This window comes from Trachypithecus francoisi, unplaced genomic scaffold (genome assembly GCF_009764315.1).
Source record: "Trachypithecus francoisi isolate TF-2019V2 unplaced genomic scaffold, Tfra_2.0 Lachesis_group8, whole genome shotgun sequence".
Classification (NCBI taxonomy): domain Eukaryota; kingdom Metazoa; phylum Chordata; class Mammalia; order Primates; family Cercopithecidae; genus Trachypithecus; species Trachypithecus francoisi.
Window position 1 is genome coordinate 51,092,225 of NW_022681473.1, and position 19,074 is coordinate 51,111,298.

Consider the following 19,074-nt stretch of genomic DNA (forward strand, 5'->3'; position numbering starts at 1 on the left):
GAAGTGTCATTATCTGTACTACCTAAAGATCACTTTTAAACATAAATATATTCTAAATAAATCAAATTATTTTATAAAAACATTTTATAAGCTATATTTTAAATATAATATTTGTATATATTAAAACAAAATTATGTATATAATTCAATTTTTATTATTATTATTTTTTAGATGGAGTCTCACTCTGTCCCCTAGACTGAATGGCAGTGTCAGGATATCAGCTCAGTGCAACCTCCGTCTCCTGGATTCAAGTGATTCTCCTGCCTCGGCCTCCTGAGTAGCTGGGATTACAGGCGCCTGCCACCATACCTGGCTAAACTTTGTATTTTTAGAAGAGATGGGGTTTCACCATATTGGTTAGGCTGGTCTCGAATTCCTGACCTCAGGTGATCTGCCCCCCCCCCCGCCCCCTCCCTCCCCGGCCTCCCAAAGTGCTGGGATTACAGGCAAGAGCCACCATACCTGGCCATATAAATCAATTTTTAAAAGACAGATTATTAAAAAATGGACAAGAATATGAATGGGCCATTCACACAATCTTTATGAATCTTAAAGATTGATAATACCAAGTGCCATTGAGCAAGTAAAGATTTAGGCTCTCTTGTTCACTGTCAGGGAGAGTGTTTAAGTTGGCAAGCTTTCTGGAGAAAAATCTGGCAGCATCTAATAAAATTACAAATGTGCATCCCTTATGATCCCATTTCTTGGCATCTACTGTGGATAAAAACTTGGAAATTTGCTCAATAGGCAAGTATCAGGATATTCATCATAGCATTATTTGTCACAGTAAGACACCAGAAACAATCTAAATGTCCATTAACTTTGGAATAATTAACATCCATACCATAGACATGCAGCAGTTAAAAAACAAAAGGAGGTAGCTTTGTATGTACTGACCCAGACATATCTCTAATATATCTTATTTAGTGAAAAACCATTCAAGTTCAGGGCATTATGCATAACATGATACCATTTGTTTAACCTTAAATTCCCACAGGAATGAAACTATGTACTTCTATGATTATTTTCGTAAATGTAAAAGCAGAGATAAGTCTAAAGCATACAAACCAAATTGATTCTATTGTTGCCTTTGTGTAGAAAACTGGAATTGAGAGAGATGCCATGGATTTTATTTATTTATTTGTTTGTTTATTTATTTGAGATGGAGTTTCACTCTGTCACCTAGGCTGGAGTGCAGTGGCACAATCCCAGCTCACTGCAACTACCACCTCTCAGATTCAAGTTATTCTCCTGCCTCAGCCTCCTGAGTATCTGGGACTACAGGTGCGCACCACCATGCCCAGCTAATTTTTGTACTTTTAGTAAAGATGGGGTTTTGCCATGTTGGCCAGGCTGGTCTCGAACTCCTTACCTCAAGTGATCTGTTTGCCTCAGCCTCCCAAAGTGCTGGGATTACAGGCATGAGCCACTGAGCCCGGCTAAGATGCCGTGGATTTTTAACTTTTTCTTTATTCCATATTTCACTACTTTTTGTATTGTTTGAAATTTTACAATGTGAATGCATTTATGTCCTACCCATACAATTACTATTTCTTTAATAAATAGTTAGCTTATATGGGACTCCTTCAGAGAAAAAATAAATAAAAGAAAGGCAGAACATGGAGTTTAATGTTAAATGGATTCATGACTTCAAAAAACTTGCCTAATTTCCCCAGGGCCTGTCTCCTCCTCTGTAAAATGGGAGTAGTTTTCTGTGAAGATCAAATTAGACAAAGCCTGCTAGATGTGCGCTGAGTTCTTGGTACACAGAAAACATTGGTTGACTTTTTCTCTCTCCCTTATCTGACTTGTAAGAACCTCCAGGGTCAAGAACATACCTCCATTGTGTATATCCTGGATGCCTGGGCTAATAGAAGCTCAGTTGCATTTGTTGGAAGAATGAATGAATGAACAAGCCATACATGTTGTTAATGGATAAACATATGTACATATACATTGATTGTTAATGAGTAAACAATAGATGCCCTTCTGGCTTCCACCAAAAAGATCTAATGCTTCTGGGTTGTAAGAACAACAAATCAAAGAAAACTAGAGATCTGGGCCAGAGGGATAAGAGCTTTTAGAGCAGGAAGACTCTTCACATAGATCTGACATTTTCAACCCATTTTCTTTAGAGCTCCAGGCTCTGTGGAGCCACTGGGCTGTCATGGGTAGTGGGATGGGCACTGAGGGCCAAGCTGGGAACCCAGTCTCTGGGCTAAGAGTGAATAGACTAACAGACAATAGCAAGGCCATTTATCCCAATGACCATAATACTCTGACCTCCAGTCTCTGGGCCCCAGCAATCGACACAGAATATCAGGATTTGTCCAAGGAACTGTCAACCGCTCTATTTTTTGCCCTCACCACCTCCCCCACTTTCAACTCAGAACTAACCAGAGAAAGCCAAATATGCCCTCCAAACCAATCGCATAAGATGCTCCACTTGTAGTTAGCCTGCCTCCAGCTTCCTCATGCCAAGGAACCTCCAATCAGTCTTCTCTTGTTTTCACTAGAAGGCTTTCCCAGTCCTCTGCCTGCCTTTGAGACTTTGCCAAATGCTAGTAATGGCAGCTGACTCCCTTGTTATACAACAGGCTCTGAACACACACTCTCTGTTCTCATTTCAGGGGTCTTTGTTCATTTCCACAAGGCCATCTCCCACATTTTAACTAGATACCTAGACATGTTATATATTGACATTTATAGACACGATTTCATGTTTTAAAATTCTACTGATTTTTTCTTAATGACCAGTGTAGATTAATTCCAAGAGCCAAACTGCTCAAGGAAACTGAGGAAGGATGCTCAGCTTTCATTAAACTAAGAAAGAAACAAATAATGTCCAGACAGATGGCAGCAAAGGGAGGCCAGACAACGACAGGGCTGAGTCTGGACAATGGACAGATGCTTCAGAGACTCTGTGGGGTTTTTCCCATAAGCCAAGCACAATGGAAGTCTAGGAACTACAGGGACTGCAATGCCTAGGTGGGCTTTCTTATCACCATCTCCTCAGGGGTGGGCTGGAGTTAACCACAGTTGTAAGTGTGTCAAAATGACTGTATTTGACAAATGAACCAAATACATAAATAAGACCTTCGAGGATTTTAAAAAGAGACTGTTGGGAAGGTCTCAGTGCCTACTTCCATTAAAAAAAAAACAGTGACTTCTGGATGCTAGGACTGGAACCATGTCCATCTATCCATGACTAATTTGCTGGTATGAAATCCTAACATTCTAAGCATCATTCCATATAGGACTTCAAACCTATTTAAAATAAATTATGGCTGTGTTTCACCAAACTGTGAATGTTAATAGATGTCACCATAAAAAAGGAGCTTTACAGTCAAGTAAGTTTGGAAAATACTGGGTGAAACCAAATTAAGCAGATTTTTATTTTTTGCCAGGACTTTGCAAAACCTTCATTATGTTAGTGCTGTGAATCTGTAAGAAGGGTATTTAGTACATAGCATTCTGCAAACATTTGACCACGGAAATTGTTTTCCTGCCCATCTATTTCCATTTCCCAAACCATCATTTTGTGGCACATAAGTTTGGAGATAACAGGTTGAGACAACACTACCTTTCAGAGGAAAACTGTTTTGGCTGGTTAATACCTTTTATCACCTATTATAATTCACGGAAAGGAGGGTCAAGAAGCAAGATAGGAAGTGGCACCAGAGGGCCATTTTGATGGGCAAGGAAGAAGGTAGCATCATAAAGCAGAGCTCAGGGCTAATGGAGATCACATGTGGGTCTCAGGGCAGCCTAAGCATAGTTTAAGGATTCTAGGTGCTGTATGCTCTGAGAAAAGAAAAAAGTGTCAAATTCCAGGTGGAAAAAGTCAAAAGATTATCTTCACCTGGTTTGTAATTTTTCTTAACCAGCCCTAATATAATTATCTCTAGTAGGACAGGGTGGCCAGGAGAAAACATCCTATTTGATGAACAGAGATTCCAGCAAATGAATCTTTATGGAGCCAATGATAGTCTATGGTGCTATTGAGAATTCAGATAAGGGAGGGCAGAGAGATGATGCAACTTTCTGATCCTCAGTGACGAACTTTTGTTTTTTCCTGCAATCACACCACAAAGTCTTTGATAAACTGCAGGGAAGGATTCCATGTTTACTTACTTCAGAATCACGCAGCCTGTTCCTGTTGGTGGCGCTATCCAAAACACCTGGATCCGCGTCCTCCTCCGTGGAGTGCTTTCAGTGACTGCAACAGGGCAATTGCTCATAAATTGTGTTTCTTCTTCATCTATGATCTACGGAAAACCAGTGGGAAATAAATACATGCAACATCATTTTGAGAGGGCGCTTAAGCTTCTAAGTTGGTACTTCCTTAATTTTATTTTTAAACTTGTCATTTTGTGTTAGCAACTCTGTATCCCCAGGCACCAGAATAGTGCTTGGCATAAAGTCCCAGTCAATGCTTGTTGAATGAATTAACATTGTATGAGGACATGGATTGGGCACATCTTTGCTCTCTGGGACCAAATCTTGTGTCAGCACTTTGAAGAATTAACCACTAGGTGATGATCTTGCTTATTTCAGTAGAACAACCTGTGTCCCACTTTGGGGAAGGAGGAGGATGGGGAAGGGGTACTCCAAATCAAACACTATATAGCAAAACTTTGTAACTCAGCTACAATTTTGTAACTTAAAATGTTAAAACACCCTTTTAGAGGAAGTATAGCAAAGTATATAAAGTCTCCCAGCTTCATAGCACTTTTTACTAGTGCAGTTCCTACTTCTTTAATCTGTGCATTATATTTACTAATCAGTATTCTCCCAAATTAACCATCAAAGTTTCCTATGATGCTACAAACAAGATGGTAGCCTTTCCCATTCCCCAAGGATGTTCCAGCTTTTCTCCTGCCTGTTGCTTCTGGGCCTCCTGTGGTACTTGTCTATCCCTCTGGCAGAACTCTAGTATATTAGACCTGAAAGGATCTTTTGGGGAAAAATAATCTAAATCCAATTGGTTTTAAGTGCCAACTCCAATGGATTGGTAGTAGCTGGACCATGAATAGTGTTGATAGCACTAATAGATAATATTAATTGAGTGTTTAATATGTGTTAGGCATTAAGTGCTTTATCTGAATTAATCTTCAAAACACAATCTTATTAAATTATTATATCTATATTGTATTTATTTTACTTTAAAAAATTCCTTTTTAGGACAACAGACAAAAGGAATGAAGTCACTCAAACTCCATAGCTTATCATGTAATTGTATCACTGGACAAAGCAAAGACCATTTTCTATTACTTTTTATCTTTATACTCTTTATCCTACTTTTTTCCTCCTCTACTTAGCACTCACTCCTAAGTATTTAATGTGTGGTGTTCTCAGTGTGTGTGTATTACTTAGAATTGTTTTGTGTTTTAATGGTTCTTTCATTCAACTTTATGCTTTTTTGAGCTATGTCAGTGTTGCTACATGTAAATGTAATTTGTTTATGACTGTTGCCTAGTATTCCACTGTATGCATAGATCACATTTTACGTAACCATTCTTCCAGTGAGAGGCACTTAGCTGACTTCTAGTTCCTTGTCTCCACAAATATTGATGTAATGAAGAACCTCATGCTGCTGTATTTGTGATCAGTTTCTCAGCAAGACTGACAATGTAGTAGGATTGCTAAGTTGTGGGTATAGTCATATTAATTTCACTAAGTACTGCAGAATAGCTATACCTTTTATTCTATCAGCTATGTACTAATGTTCCTAATTTCCCCCATATCCTCACCAGTACTTGTTATTACCAGACTTTCTAATTGTTTCCAATCTGATGCTTATAATGTAGTATCTCAATATTAGCATATTTGATCATCTTCACAAATTTATCAGGTCTGCCTTTCTGCAAACTGTCTACTCAAAATATTTGCCAGTGGATTTTATTGTCTTTTTCTTGTTGTTTTGGGGATTTTCTAGATATGAATACCTCATTATTTATACATATCTCTTCCTTTCTGGCACCCAGAGGTTACTGTTACCTTTGGAATTCCTCATTTAACAGAAATAACTTTCATCTAGTCAAATTCATCAACTTATCTCCTATGGCTAGCACTTTTATGATCTTGCCTAAAGAAACTGAGATCATATGGGTATTCTTCAATGTTTTCTTTCATTAGCTTTATACTTTTCCCTTTCACATTTAGATCTTCCATCCATTTGGAGTTTGTTTTATTTATTTATTTTTTTAATATGATAGAGTAGGGATCTAACTTCATTTTTTTAAAAAACATTAATAAATTTTATTTTCTTAGAGCAGTTTTAGGTTCACAGCAAAATGGAGTGGAAAGTACAGGGTTATCTCACATATTCCCTGTCCCTTCACCCCCCCCCCCCCACACACACACACACACACTCTTCCTATCAACATCCTATATCAGAATGATACATTTGTTACAATCAATGAGCCTATATTAACATATCATTATCCCTCAAAGTCCACAATTTACATTATGCTGCTCTCCTGGTATTGTACATTTTATGGGTTTTGACAAAGTATAATGAGATGTATCCACCATTGTAGTATCATACAAAATAGTTTCACTGGCCCAGAAATCCTCTGTGCTCTTCTTATTCATCCCTTGTTCTTCCCAACCACTAATCTTTTCTATCTCCACAGTTTTGCCTTTTCCTGAATGTTATAGAATTGGAATCATACAGTATGTATGTAGCTTTTCCAGATTGGCTTCTTTCACTTAGTAATATGCATTTAAGTTTCCTCTCTGTGTTTTCATGACTTAATAGCTCATTTCTTTTTTAGCACTGAATAACATCTGATTGTCTGAAAGTACCATAGTTTATCCACTCACCTACGGAAGGATATCTTGGTTACTTCTGAGTTTTGGCAATTATGAATAAAGCTGCTATAAACATCCATGTGCAAGTTTTTGTGTGGACATAAAATTTTTAGTTCATTTGGGTAAATACCAAGGAGCACAATTGCTGGATCATATGGTAGTAGTATATATAGACTTAACTGCCAAACTGTCTTCCAAAGTAGCTTTACCATTTTGCATTTCCACCAGCAACAATTAGAGTTCCTGTTGTTCCACATCCTCCACAGGATTTGGTGTTGTCACTGAGTTGGATTTTGTCCATTCTAATAGATGTATAGTGGTATCTCATTATTGTTTTAATTTGTAACACCCTAATGAGGTATGATGTTGAACATATTTTTATTTTTATATGCTTACTTGCTGTCTGTATATTTTCTTTGGTGAGGTTTCTGTTTGGGTCTTTTACCATTTTTTATTTGGGTTGTTCACTTTCTTAATGTTGAGGTGTTTTTTTTTTTTTTTTTTTGAGATGAAGTCTCATTCTATCGTCCAGGCTGGAGTGCAGTGGCACCATCTCAGCTCACTACAACCTCTACCTTCCGGGTTCAAGCAATTCTCCTGCCTCAGCCTTTCAAGTAGCTGGGATTACAGGAGCCCGCCACCACGTCTCATTTTTTTGTATTTTTAGTAGAGATGGGGTTTCACCATGTTGGCCAGGCTGGTTTTGAACTCCTAACCTCAAGTGGTCCACCCACCCTGGCCTCCCAAAGTGCTAGGATTAAAGGCGTGAGCTGCCACACCCAGCCGTTTTTTATTTTATCTTATTTTATTTTTTTTGAGACAGAGTCTCGCTCTGTTGCCCAGGCTAGAGTGCAGTGGCACAATCTCAGCTCATTGCAACCCCTACCTCCCGGGTTCAAGTGATTCTTCTGCCTCAGCCTCCCAAGTAGCTGGGATTACAGGCGTGTACCACTACACCCGGCTAATTTTTGTATTTTTAGTACAGACAGGATTTCACCATGTTGGCCAGGATGGTCTTGAACTCCTGACCTCGAGTGATCTGCCTGCCTTGGCCTCCCAAAGTGCTGGAATTACAGGCATGAGCCACTACACCTGGCCCTTAATGTTGAGTTTTAAGAGGTTTTTTTTTTGCATATTTTGGATAGCAGTTCTTTATCAGACTTGTGTTTTGCAAATACTTTCTTCAAATCTGTGGCTTGTCTTCTCATTCTCTTGACAGTGTCTTTCACAGAGCAAAAGTTTTAAATTTTAATGAAGTCCAACTTATCAATTATTTCTTTCATGGATAATGCTTTTGGTGTTGTACTTAAAAAATCACTGCCATATCCAATGTCATCTAGGTTTTCTTCTGTGTTGTCTTCTAGGAGTTTTATAGTTCTGCATTTTACACTTAGGTCTGTAATCCATTTTGAGTTAATTTTTGTGAGGGGTGTAAGGTCTGTGTCTAGATTCTCTTTTTTTTTCTACACGTGGATATGCAGTTGTTTCAGCACCATTTGTTGAAAAGACTCTCTTTGCTCTATTATATTACCTTTGCTCCTTTGTCAAAGATCAGTTGACTATATTTGTGTGGGTCTATTTCTGGGCTTTCTATTACATTCCACTGCTCTGTTAGACTATTTTTTTTTTTTTTTTTTTTTTTTACTAATACTGCACTGTCTTGGTCCCATCCCTTCTTCCCAACTCTAACAATTATCTCCTTATTCTTCTCCAGATTCAATTTATGCTCCAACTGAATTGCTCTCATTCGTCTTTTAAGCACTTTCAAATCTCTCCAATTAAAAAGCTGAGACCATACTTAACCCTTCATCCCCCTCTAGTTATGGTCTTATCTCTCTCTCTTCATCACAATCAAATTACTTGAAAAAGGTACCTATACTTACGGTCTTCACTTCACCTCCCACTTATTCCTCAACCCAGTTCTCTGTATTTTCAGGCCACATTGCACTACAAAAATAACTCTAGCTAAGCTTCTGCAATGCTTAATCCAATGGATCCTATATAGTCCTTCTTCTCAACTGGCTCTCCTCCCTTGCCTTCTGTGCCATAGCTCCTTCTTGGTGCCCTCCCCTAACTTCCCCCATCCACTCTCTCTACTTTCTTTGGCTGCTCATCTTCCACTACTGGCCTTTAAATTTGAAATTGCTCAAGGCTCAGTTGTAAACCCTCTCCTGTTCTGACTTGATTCTTTCTCTGTAGGTGATCTCATCCAACTCATGGCTTTAATTACTACCTCTGTATAGATGATTCATTCGTTTATATTTCTAGTGTTGGCTGCTTCTCTGAGTCCATGTATCTCCAACTTTATCTTTTACTTGCACTTACCTTGGGATATATCAGAAACATCTCAAATCTACCCTGTTAATAACTAACCTAACCATTAACCATCTTCCCTCTAACCTGGTCCTACTCCAATTGTGCAAGTCGGAAACACTGGAGGTCACCCTTGGCTCTTCCTTGCCTTCATCTTCCATAGTTAAATGTTGTCCATTTTACCTTCCAAATATCTCCTGAACATCTACCACCATTCTTACTATTACCCTGGGCTAAGCTACGTCATTTGTTCTCTGAACTAATGTAAAATCATTCTAACTATCTTTATATACTCCCTCATCTTTCTCCAATTTGTTACCTATACTACAAGCCACAGTGGCCTTTTAAAAGCACAAATATCATTACAATATAATATCTCCTTCCTCAGAATATTTCAACAGTTTTTCATTGCTTTTAGAATCAAGACCGAAATCCTACACAGAGGCTAGTTCCTGCCTCTAGCCTCACATTGTGCCATCTCCCTCTTTGCTTCCTGCACTGTCTATACTGGTCATGTGTCTTCTCCTGCCAAACCCTGGTCAATTCCTATTTCCAAAGCCTTTTTAAAAATAGTCATCATTTCATCATCACTTTGCAAGGTAGCTGGTACATGTAAGTGTGCACTGTAAGAATGAAGTGTAGTAGGTTGGGCATGGTGGCTCACGCCTGTAACCCCAGCCCTTTGGGAGGCCAAGGCAGGAGGGCTGCTTGAGCTTAGGAGTTCAAGATCAGCCTGGGTAACATAGTGAGGCCCCATCTCTATAAAAAAATAAAAAGTTAGCCAGCTGTGATAGTGCACACTTGTAGTCTCAGGTACTTGGGAGGCTGAGGTAGAAGGACTGCTTAAACTCAGGAAGTTGAGGCTAGAGTGAGCTGTGATTGTGCCACTGCACTCCAGTCTGGGTGATGGAGTGAGGCCCTGTCTTAAAAAAAAAAAAAAAAGAACTAAGTGTACTTGCCTCCTCCCTTTGGTTGTGAGGTTCCTGTCTGTATGACTTGGCAACAACATGTGTCTCAGCTCCTTTAATTAGATAATTTCCTGGACTTCATTCTGAATTTGGACTGTTTCCCTAGATGGTTATTAATAGCTTTGATAATAATAATAGTTAGCATTTTTGAGCACTTTCTCTTGATGAAGACCTTTACATATATTATTTCAATTCCCTCGAACACTGAAAAATAAGCATTATTAAACCCACCCCTTAGGAAACTACTGTCTTGCAGACAGCTTCAACAACCTGTCCGAAGTCCCCGAATGGCAGAGCTGGGACTTGAGGTCAGCCCTACTTGGCCATAATGTCCATGCTCTTTCCCCTATGCTACAGTCCCTCCTAATTGTGCCATTTTCTTTAATGATAGGCAGGAAATTTCTCTCTAGCCAATCCTAGTCCCATGAAACTACACACACTGGAGCAACCCACAACAAAAGACCCCACTCCACTCCAACATACACACAAGTACTTGATAAAAGTGAATAGTACTTTTGCTTCATATTTTCTTAACAGGTTCCTAGACTCCCTTCTGCAGCTTTGTTGATGTGAGGGTCGGTTTCCAAATAATGTGATTTTCTTGGAATTGCAGAATAGTGAGTCCAGAGAGGACCCTGTTTGCTCATGGTCGCAGAGAGCTTTGGCAGGAATTTTTAATCCTAAGTCTTTAAAATCCTTGGGAAGGTTCTGGGTGACTACACTGGGAAAGCCAAAAAAGTTAAACTCATATTTAGTTAACATTTATTATCTGCCAGGTACTTAGTGTGGTCATATCATTGGACCTTTGATAGGAACAGAAGATTTTACAGATGAGGAGCTGGAGTTCAGAGTGATCTGTCTGGATTCAGATCCAGGGCTGTCTGAAATTCATGCTCTTTTCAGGTGAACTCTGACCAAGGTCCCATAGGGACATAAGACTAAGACCCTTGGCCCAGAACTGAAACAAAAAAGAATGTTCTCCAATCCATAGAAGCTACCTCAGGTAAACACGGATGTTTATCCACAACCTCAGTTGCCAGATGGTAATTAAGCATTGAACAGAAGGAGTTATTTCCCTGGATCCAGAGAATCCTCCAAACATTGTTTGCTTCTCAGAAAATATCAGCTTCTTCTAAAAGCCTTGTGCCTATCAGAACCTGCTCTCAAACCTCCTCGCAATCCCAAATGTCTCCACACTCATTGTCATCTAGAGTGGGTCTCAGGATCCTACCATGTTAGCTACCAACTAAATGACAGTCATTCATTTCAATCTGTGGTTTCTTTTTACCTAAGACAGAAAGTTAAAACATATTACAATGGAGTGGTTGTGTCTAGTAATAACATTATGGGTGATTTTTATTTCCTTTGTATAATTTTTGTGTTTTCTAAATTTTCAACAGTGATGATGTACTACTTTAGATGAAGAGGTTATAAATTTTTCTTTTTATAAATGGGATCTTACTGTGTTGCCCAGGCTGGCTGTGAACTCCTGGGCTCAAGTAATCTGGATGATAGGTATATGCCACCACACCCAGCTTAATATTTTTAAAGGACCTAATTACAACATTCCAGTGATAACATTTCTATTTTGTATATAGGTTTAAATAAACCTTCTTAAGTTTAAAGTCACTTTGGGAGAAATTTGCTGGTAAGGCAGCTGCTTGGCTCCCTGCAAGAGGGGGACAAATCTCAATCTATGACTGGTTCCCATCCAGCCAGGTGAGACCACCCAGATATCCACCAAGTTTAGACAGGTAGACAAGGTTTGATTCCTCAATACTTGTCAGCCTACAGTTAAAGCAACTGGTTGGGTATCTGGTCATGAATATGCCTTTTCAAATATCAGGGGCATTTTAAGCTAATAGAATGGTTTTCCTAGGCTTCTAAAACTTTTCAGTGAACACAGTCCTAAATCACATGCCATACCCATTTTGAAATCTATATCAGGACCCATCTTTACTCTGAGGGTTCCTACTCGTCCCTCAGCCTATGTATGGGCTTTTCTTTTTCAGATCTGAACACACAACCCTTCTTCCCTAAATCTAATCTTGACTCCCCTCCTCAGATCTGACCTGGATTGTCTCCCTTGATAAGTCGCCTCCTCACACTTTCTGGTCCAACAGACCAAGCCTCAAGAGATGAACCTGAACAACATCAAGGTCCCAGATGAAGTTGCAAGCGTTCTAACACGTGGGTGGGCCATGGCAGCGAGACATCCAGGAGAATACTATTCCAAAGTCCATGTAAGTGGTATCTGGGACATTTGTCTTCAGGAAGCAGAGCCCCAGACACAGAGGTTAGGACTAGTGGTCAGGTCAGGGCTCCAGTTCCCACATGAGAATCAAGGAGAAGTCAGAATAGAACAGGAACTTGGAACAGCATCCATAGCAGGAAACTGGTCCCATGAACATGGGCTTGGAGCAGAGCAATCAGGAGAGGCTAGTCTTAGAAACTGGGCCTTGGGATAAGAAGGGACATTTTCTGTGGGGGATGTGAGATGTGATTAAGGGAACAACTCAGGGGACTCAGTGGTCAATGCTTAGGCACCACGACCAAGGATTCCTATCAGGGATAGTGGTGTGATAACTCCCAATTGAGAACAGCAGCTTCTGGTCTGGGTATGTGGGTACTGGGTGGGCTGGGTCTGAAGAACAGGGCACTGGGACATCTAAATATGAACTGTTGAGTCAGGGAGTGTAGGCGACACTGAAGTTAGGGACCAGGATGAGGAATGAGGGAAGATATGTGCTATGATAGCACCTTGTAAATATTTCTTCTCTAGAGGTATCGTGAACAGCAGCGTGGTAGAGTAAAAAGTAGATGAATGTTTGAGGCAGGTAGATTTGGACTAAATCATGGCTCTGCAACTTTCTAATTAGATGACTTTGACCACACCAAGCTACTTGACTTCTCTAGATCTGTTTTCCCATCTGCAAAATGAGGATGACAATATCCATCTTGCTTGGTGGACAGAAACAACAGATGAGATAGTATTGATGAAGCAGCCAGCAGCTGTTAACAGGCCCTCGGTATGTCATGGTTCCCCTTGTATGCCCTGCATCCCTCTCCTAACCAGTTGTGGCCCACATCCCCAGAGGGAAGCATTAACACCACAGGCTGGCTAACATGGGAGGAAGACACTCTTAAGAGGGGAAGCAGAAATAAACTTATAATTACTCCATATAGATATTTGTTCATCGTAGAAAATCAGAAAACATAGGGAGCAAAAAATATGAAACAAACATTCCTGATCATTCTACCATCCTAAGACAGTTATTAATATTTTGGTGTATATCATTTTAGATTATGCATACATACACATACAAAAATGCAATTCTAAAAGACAGGATTAAAGTATGCTTCTTATGTTGTAACTCGTCTTTTCATTTCACAACATATCATGAACATATTTCTCTTCCATTTAACATACAATCCCAATAAATTTTTTAATGGCAGCATAATAGTCCATCTTATGTTTGATCCACATTTTACCTAACAAACCTCAGTGTGTTGAACATTTTGTTGTTTATAATTTGGGGCTATTATGATCCCATTTAGCTAAATTTGACATCTTAAGTTTTTTCTGGAAGTGAAATTAATGCAGTTTATTATTGCTGAATCTGCCCAGGAAGGGCTTTCTAACTATTTCAGTAAAACCTGAGAGAGAATCCAAAGAAAATAATCTGAGTCATTAAATCACCTCTTAGTAGTTTCCTATGTGTATTTTTTTTCAATCTGAAAGCCATGGAAGGAAAGACAGTTGCTTTTGTCTTTTATGAAAGAGCTTTCAATATAGATTTTTTAAAATTAAGTAAAGATTTTGCCCTTATTGCTTTAAAAAGTTTATCATAGAAAAGTTAACCAGGACAGAAAAGTAAAGAAAAAAAAAATCCTCCACTGTTTGAATAATTTTGGTTTGTTTCCTTCTAGCCTTTTCTCCATGTATTCTTTAAAATTTGTTAATAGTGGTGCTGATTTTGTTTATATAAACGTGTCTTTTTTTTTCCCATTTGTCCTAGGACCCTCAATATTTTTCCAGGTTTTTCTGAACTTATCAGAAACATAATTTGAATGGCTGCATTGGCTGCGTTATTCAGTGTACTTTTTGTCAGTGGCCTCTCTTCTAAGCTGTAAAGATTTAGGCTTAAATCCTATCCTTTTTCCCTAAAAATACCCCCATCTTCCAGCCTAACTTCCACAAGTTACTAGCATCCTTTTAAAAAAATATGATTTCAACTTCAGGGCATACATGTGCAGGTTTGTTACGAATGATCCCATCAACCAGGTGGTAAGCACAGTACACAAAAGATAGTTTTTCAGACATTTCCCCATCAATCTCTCCCCGCTCCAGTAGCCCCTAGTGTCTATTGTTTCCATCTTTATGTCCATATGAATCCAATGTTTTGCTCCCACTTACAAGTGAGAACATGTGGTATTGGTTTTCTCGTCCTGAGTTAATTTGCTTCGGATGATGGCCTCCAGCTGCATCCATATTGCTGCAAAGGACAGACTTTATTCTTTTTATAGCTGTGTAGTATTCCATGGTGTATATGTACCAAATTTTCTTTATCCAATTCACCACTGACAAATACCTAAGTTGATTGCATGTCTTTGAGATTGTGAATAGTACTGTAATGAACATATGAATGCTCATGTCTTTTTTGTAGAACAATTTATTTTCCTTTGCATATATACCCAGTAATGGGATTGCTGGATCAAATGGTAGTTCTGTTTTTAGTTCTTGGAGAAATCTCCAAACTGCTTTCCACAGTGGCCAAACTAACTTACATTTCCACCAACAGTGTATAAGTGTTCCCTTTTCTCCGCAGCCTTGCCAGCATCTGTCATTTTTTGTCTTTTTAACAATAGCCACTCTGATTGCTCATAGGTGGTGCCTCATTGTTGTTTTGATTTGCATTTCTCTGAACTAGCATCCCTTTTTGCACTAGCAGCTCTTCAAACGGATTCTTACCTTCATCTTATTCATCTTTTAAAATCACACTTGCTTTATTTTCTCTTCCTGGGAGTGTACCCTGTGCTTCCCAGACTTGAGAAGCACGTGGGATTGTGGGGGAGGTGATGTGGCCATGAACACCATTGGCGGACCCTCTGGCACCGGGCATGTGGCATCCAATCCACAGAAGTTTAGTCCCGAGAACCACCAGATTGCATTTCTCCCCCAAAAGCAGATTAATCCTCCGCGCTATGTGGGTTGTTGCACATATTAGGAGCAAAAACAGCAGGCCAGGCTTCGGAGCAAGGCTGGGCCAAGACGCGTAGGCCCCCTGGGCAGGCTAATAACCTGGCCCCCTTTCAAAACGATATTCTCTAAATATTTGCCCAACATTCATTTGGAGGAGAGGCTGAGTGCTGCGTGGGAGAAGGAGGACAGGCAGACTGCTGGCTCAGCACTGCTCACTCTATTACCCTGAGCAGTTCAACTGCTGCCCTAAACCCGCATACCTCACCCAGCAACTAAGAGGCCTGGAAGGTCTCTGAGATACCAGCTCTTGTCACTTAAGTGCTCCTGGGGGTTTTCCCCCTACCAGGAGGCAATACAAAGGCCTGGGAGAGTCCAACAGCCTATTTATTACTGGTGTGACTCTGGCAAGTTCCTTAACTTTTCTGAACTGATTCTCCTTATCTGTAAAATGGGGACTGATAATAGCATCTACTTCAATGGGCCAGAAGTGTTTATATGAATTCATATACAAAGTTGTTAGAGAAGCTTCTGGCACAAAACCAATAGAGACAGGAGGCAGCCAAGGGTCCCCAGCAAAACCCCATCTTTAAGCCTAAAACAGCCTGAAGGTTGAAAAACCAGACTACTCTTCCTGGATGAAGCCACCCTTTCCTGACTGATGCTTTCTGAATAATGCCCACCTGAGCACTGGGAGGACGGGGTAGAGCCTCAGGAAGTTCAGTGGGGAGGAGCCTGGCCTCTCCCATTCCTGTGTGGTGACCTGGGATTCAATGTGTGAGGCGGGAAACCTGCTAGGAGGACTCTCTCTCACTTTGCTGAGAGTTATTTTTCCTTTTCACCCAATAAATTCTGTTTTCCTCATCATTCTGTGTGTCCACAAGCCTAATCTTTCCTGGTCATGTGACAAGAGCCTGGTTTTAGCTGAACTAAGGAGAAAGTTTATCAACAAAACTATCACTGTGTATATTATAACCACTGTGCATTGATAAATATTATTATTATCATTCTCATGTCCTGCTTGCTCTCAACCATTCTGGTAAAGACCATTTTCTCCACTGCATTACGTTTCCAGCAGCATTTTAGTGCACTTTACAGACTGGTATCCAGGGCACCAGCCCAGCTGGCCTGCACCTAAATCCAGTTTGGCTTGGGAGCCTCAAATACAATGGACAGGCTCCAGTCCAGTAGAGCTGGGCACACACACACCTGTGTGTGTGTGTGTGTGTGCGTGTGTGTGTAGGGGTCACTGCCTGAATCATGGTGTAGTCCTCAGTTAAAATAGAAAGCCTTATCTTCCATGTGAGAATCGGAAGATGCTGAGAAAAGTAGACACAGACTTAGAGGAAGTGGTAATTTACCACGAGTAGGTAATCCTCAATAAGAAAAGAGCTATCTCCTCTAGACAAACCAGGAAGAGGAGGAGAAATTATCCTTCAAACCAGGTGAAATGTGCCTCCTGGAATCCTGAGAGGTAGCATGGCGTAATGGGGAGAGAACATGTGGACTTTGGAGCCAGCAGACCTAGGTCTGATTTCTGCCTCAGCTACTGAATGACCTTGAGTAAAGTCACCCAACTCTCTGTGAGGACACATCCTTAAGTGAAAAATGGCTACGCATCAATGATGAAAGATTTCCTGTGTACAGAGCCCAGAAAGGGGACCTGGAGCTGCTAGATGCTTGATGACCGTGACTTTGAGTTACTGAAGTGACAATCAGAGAATGGACCCTGGTGGCATCTTGAGTGCCTAGAGCCTTGTGGGTGATTGATGCATATACACTGAATAAGTGGGAAGATTCTCACTGGCTGTATGTAAAAGCCAGGGAAAATCTCAGAATATCTAGAGTTTAATAAGTACATACCCTATATTCTTTTTAAAACTGTCATTTATTTTTGAGACAGGGTCTCACTCTGTGCCCAGGCTACAGTGAAGTGGTAAGATCATAGCTCACTATAACCTTGAACTCCTGGACTCAAGCGATCCTCTCTACTAGTAGCTAGGATCACAGGCACATGCCATCATGCCTAGGTAATAGTTTTTATTTTTTGTATTTTGTAGAGATGAGGTCTATGTTGACCAGGTTGGTCTCAAACTCCTGGGTTCAAGCAGTCCTCCTGCCTCAGCCTCCCAAAGAGCTGAGATTACAGGAGTGAGTCAACAAACCTAGCACAGAGTCTACATTCTTGCTAACACTTTGTATCCATTATTTCAAATAATAATCCTGTGAGTGGGAATTATCCCCATTTTACAGATTCAGAAACCAGGACTAGCATGTAAGGGGTCTGTATTAATATCCTCCATGACCCCAAAGCTAATAACCGCTGGACCTAACACACTGTCCCCTTATTTTTCACATGAGGACCTGGTGTCAGTTTCAACTCAATACTAGAAAATCACCGATAAACAGGTTTTACAAAACAGAACCATGTAATTGGGGAATTTTATTCTATGTAGTCTAATGCCTAGGAAATAAATCAGCCTTTTAAGTTTTATATAGCAGTACAGTTGAAATGTTTAATAATTATTGCCAGAGAACAGCATAATGCAGTACTAAAAATGAGTAATTGAAAAGCCCATCAAGGCAGATGAGGCATCTTCTTACTGAACTGTTCTTGAATACTTTACATAATTACTCCATTCAGATTTATGATCAGCTCAGCAAAACATAGATCTCTCTATCCTGCTCCGCGTGAGTAGTTCGGGAAGCCTTTTTACATTGTGCTTACACCTTCAGGGATGGACAAATGAATGTCTCTTATACGCTAATGGGGTTTGCAATGGTTTGATTTCATTTAGCAAAGGAAAAAGGAGTGAAAACTCAGTTTGCTGAGGTCCTTCTGTGTCCCAGTCACTGTGCTGGTGGTTTATTTGTATTAACTATGTCAGCTTATTTAAAGTCCCTAACAGTCCTGAGAAGGGATGGTGTTTTCCATCTCACAGAAGAAACTGAAACTCAGAGAAATGTTGGAACTTGATCAGATTATTGAAGCTCATAGTAAACTCACACTAGGCAGTTTGGATCCAAACCTAGTGACCTTTCCACGACATCACCAGCCTCCAGAAAGACCCTGTGTGCCCCAACAGGGCTTGGAATTTTGGAAAGAGGCATCTAGTGAGGTCAGTCGGAGAAGAAAACTGTTCCTAGCCAGATTTTGTTTGCAGCTCTAGCTCTTCAAACATCTGAGTTGTGGATGCTCCCCACCCCGACCCCATTCCTTCATTTCTTACAAAGTCAGTGCCTCCAGGCAGAGAGGAGTCCAGACGAGTCTCCTCAAGGGATGAAGTTTCCCATGGATTCAGCCTCCCCACTCAGTCCAGATCATCCCAGGCTGCAGGCTTTATCAGAGGCACAAGTTTATCATCTTGCCTCTCCCAGAGACCGCAGAGTGGGAGCTCTTGGCAAATTCAGTTTACTGGCAAGTATGGACAAATGGCTGCCTGGATGAGATGACAACCTTTGTTTCTGGTCTCACTTATATGTCAAAAGAGCCAAAAATGAGAAAAATGGGGAGAGAGGAGGAGAGGAGGAGACGAGGTGGGATGACCTCACAGGCAGGAAAAATAATATCCCTTCAAAACATTTTACAATGCATTTAGAAGAATATACATAGAAGAGGACTCTCCAACTCTCCTCCACCCTCGCTTAAAGGCAATGACATTTCCAGCAGACTGATTTTTCTTTCTCAGCCTCCCTGTCATCCTTTCCTTAACCCTGAAGCTTGTTGTACTCTCTGCTTAAGTCAGCAGACATCGGCACAGGATCAAAACTGTTTGT

At 40.3% G+C, this 19,074-nt stretch overlaps 1 protein-coding gene across 1 annotated transcript in view; it reads right to left on the reverse strand.

The window, feature by feature from the left end:
* Nucleotides 1-19,074, reverse strand: part of SPON1 (spondin 1) — a 316,933-nt gene that overhangs the window by 226,316 nt on the left and 71,543 nt on the right. The window contains exon 3 of the mRNA XM_033204547.1: nt 4,135-4,268. Within this exon, the coding sequence (XP_033060438.1) occupies nt 4,135-4,268 (134 nt within the window). The remainder of the gene's footprint in view (nt 1-4,134; nt 4,269-19,074) is intronic.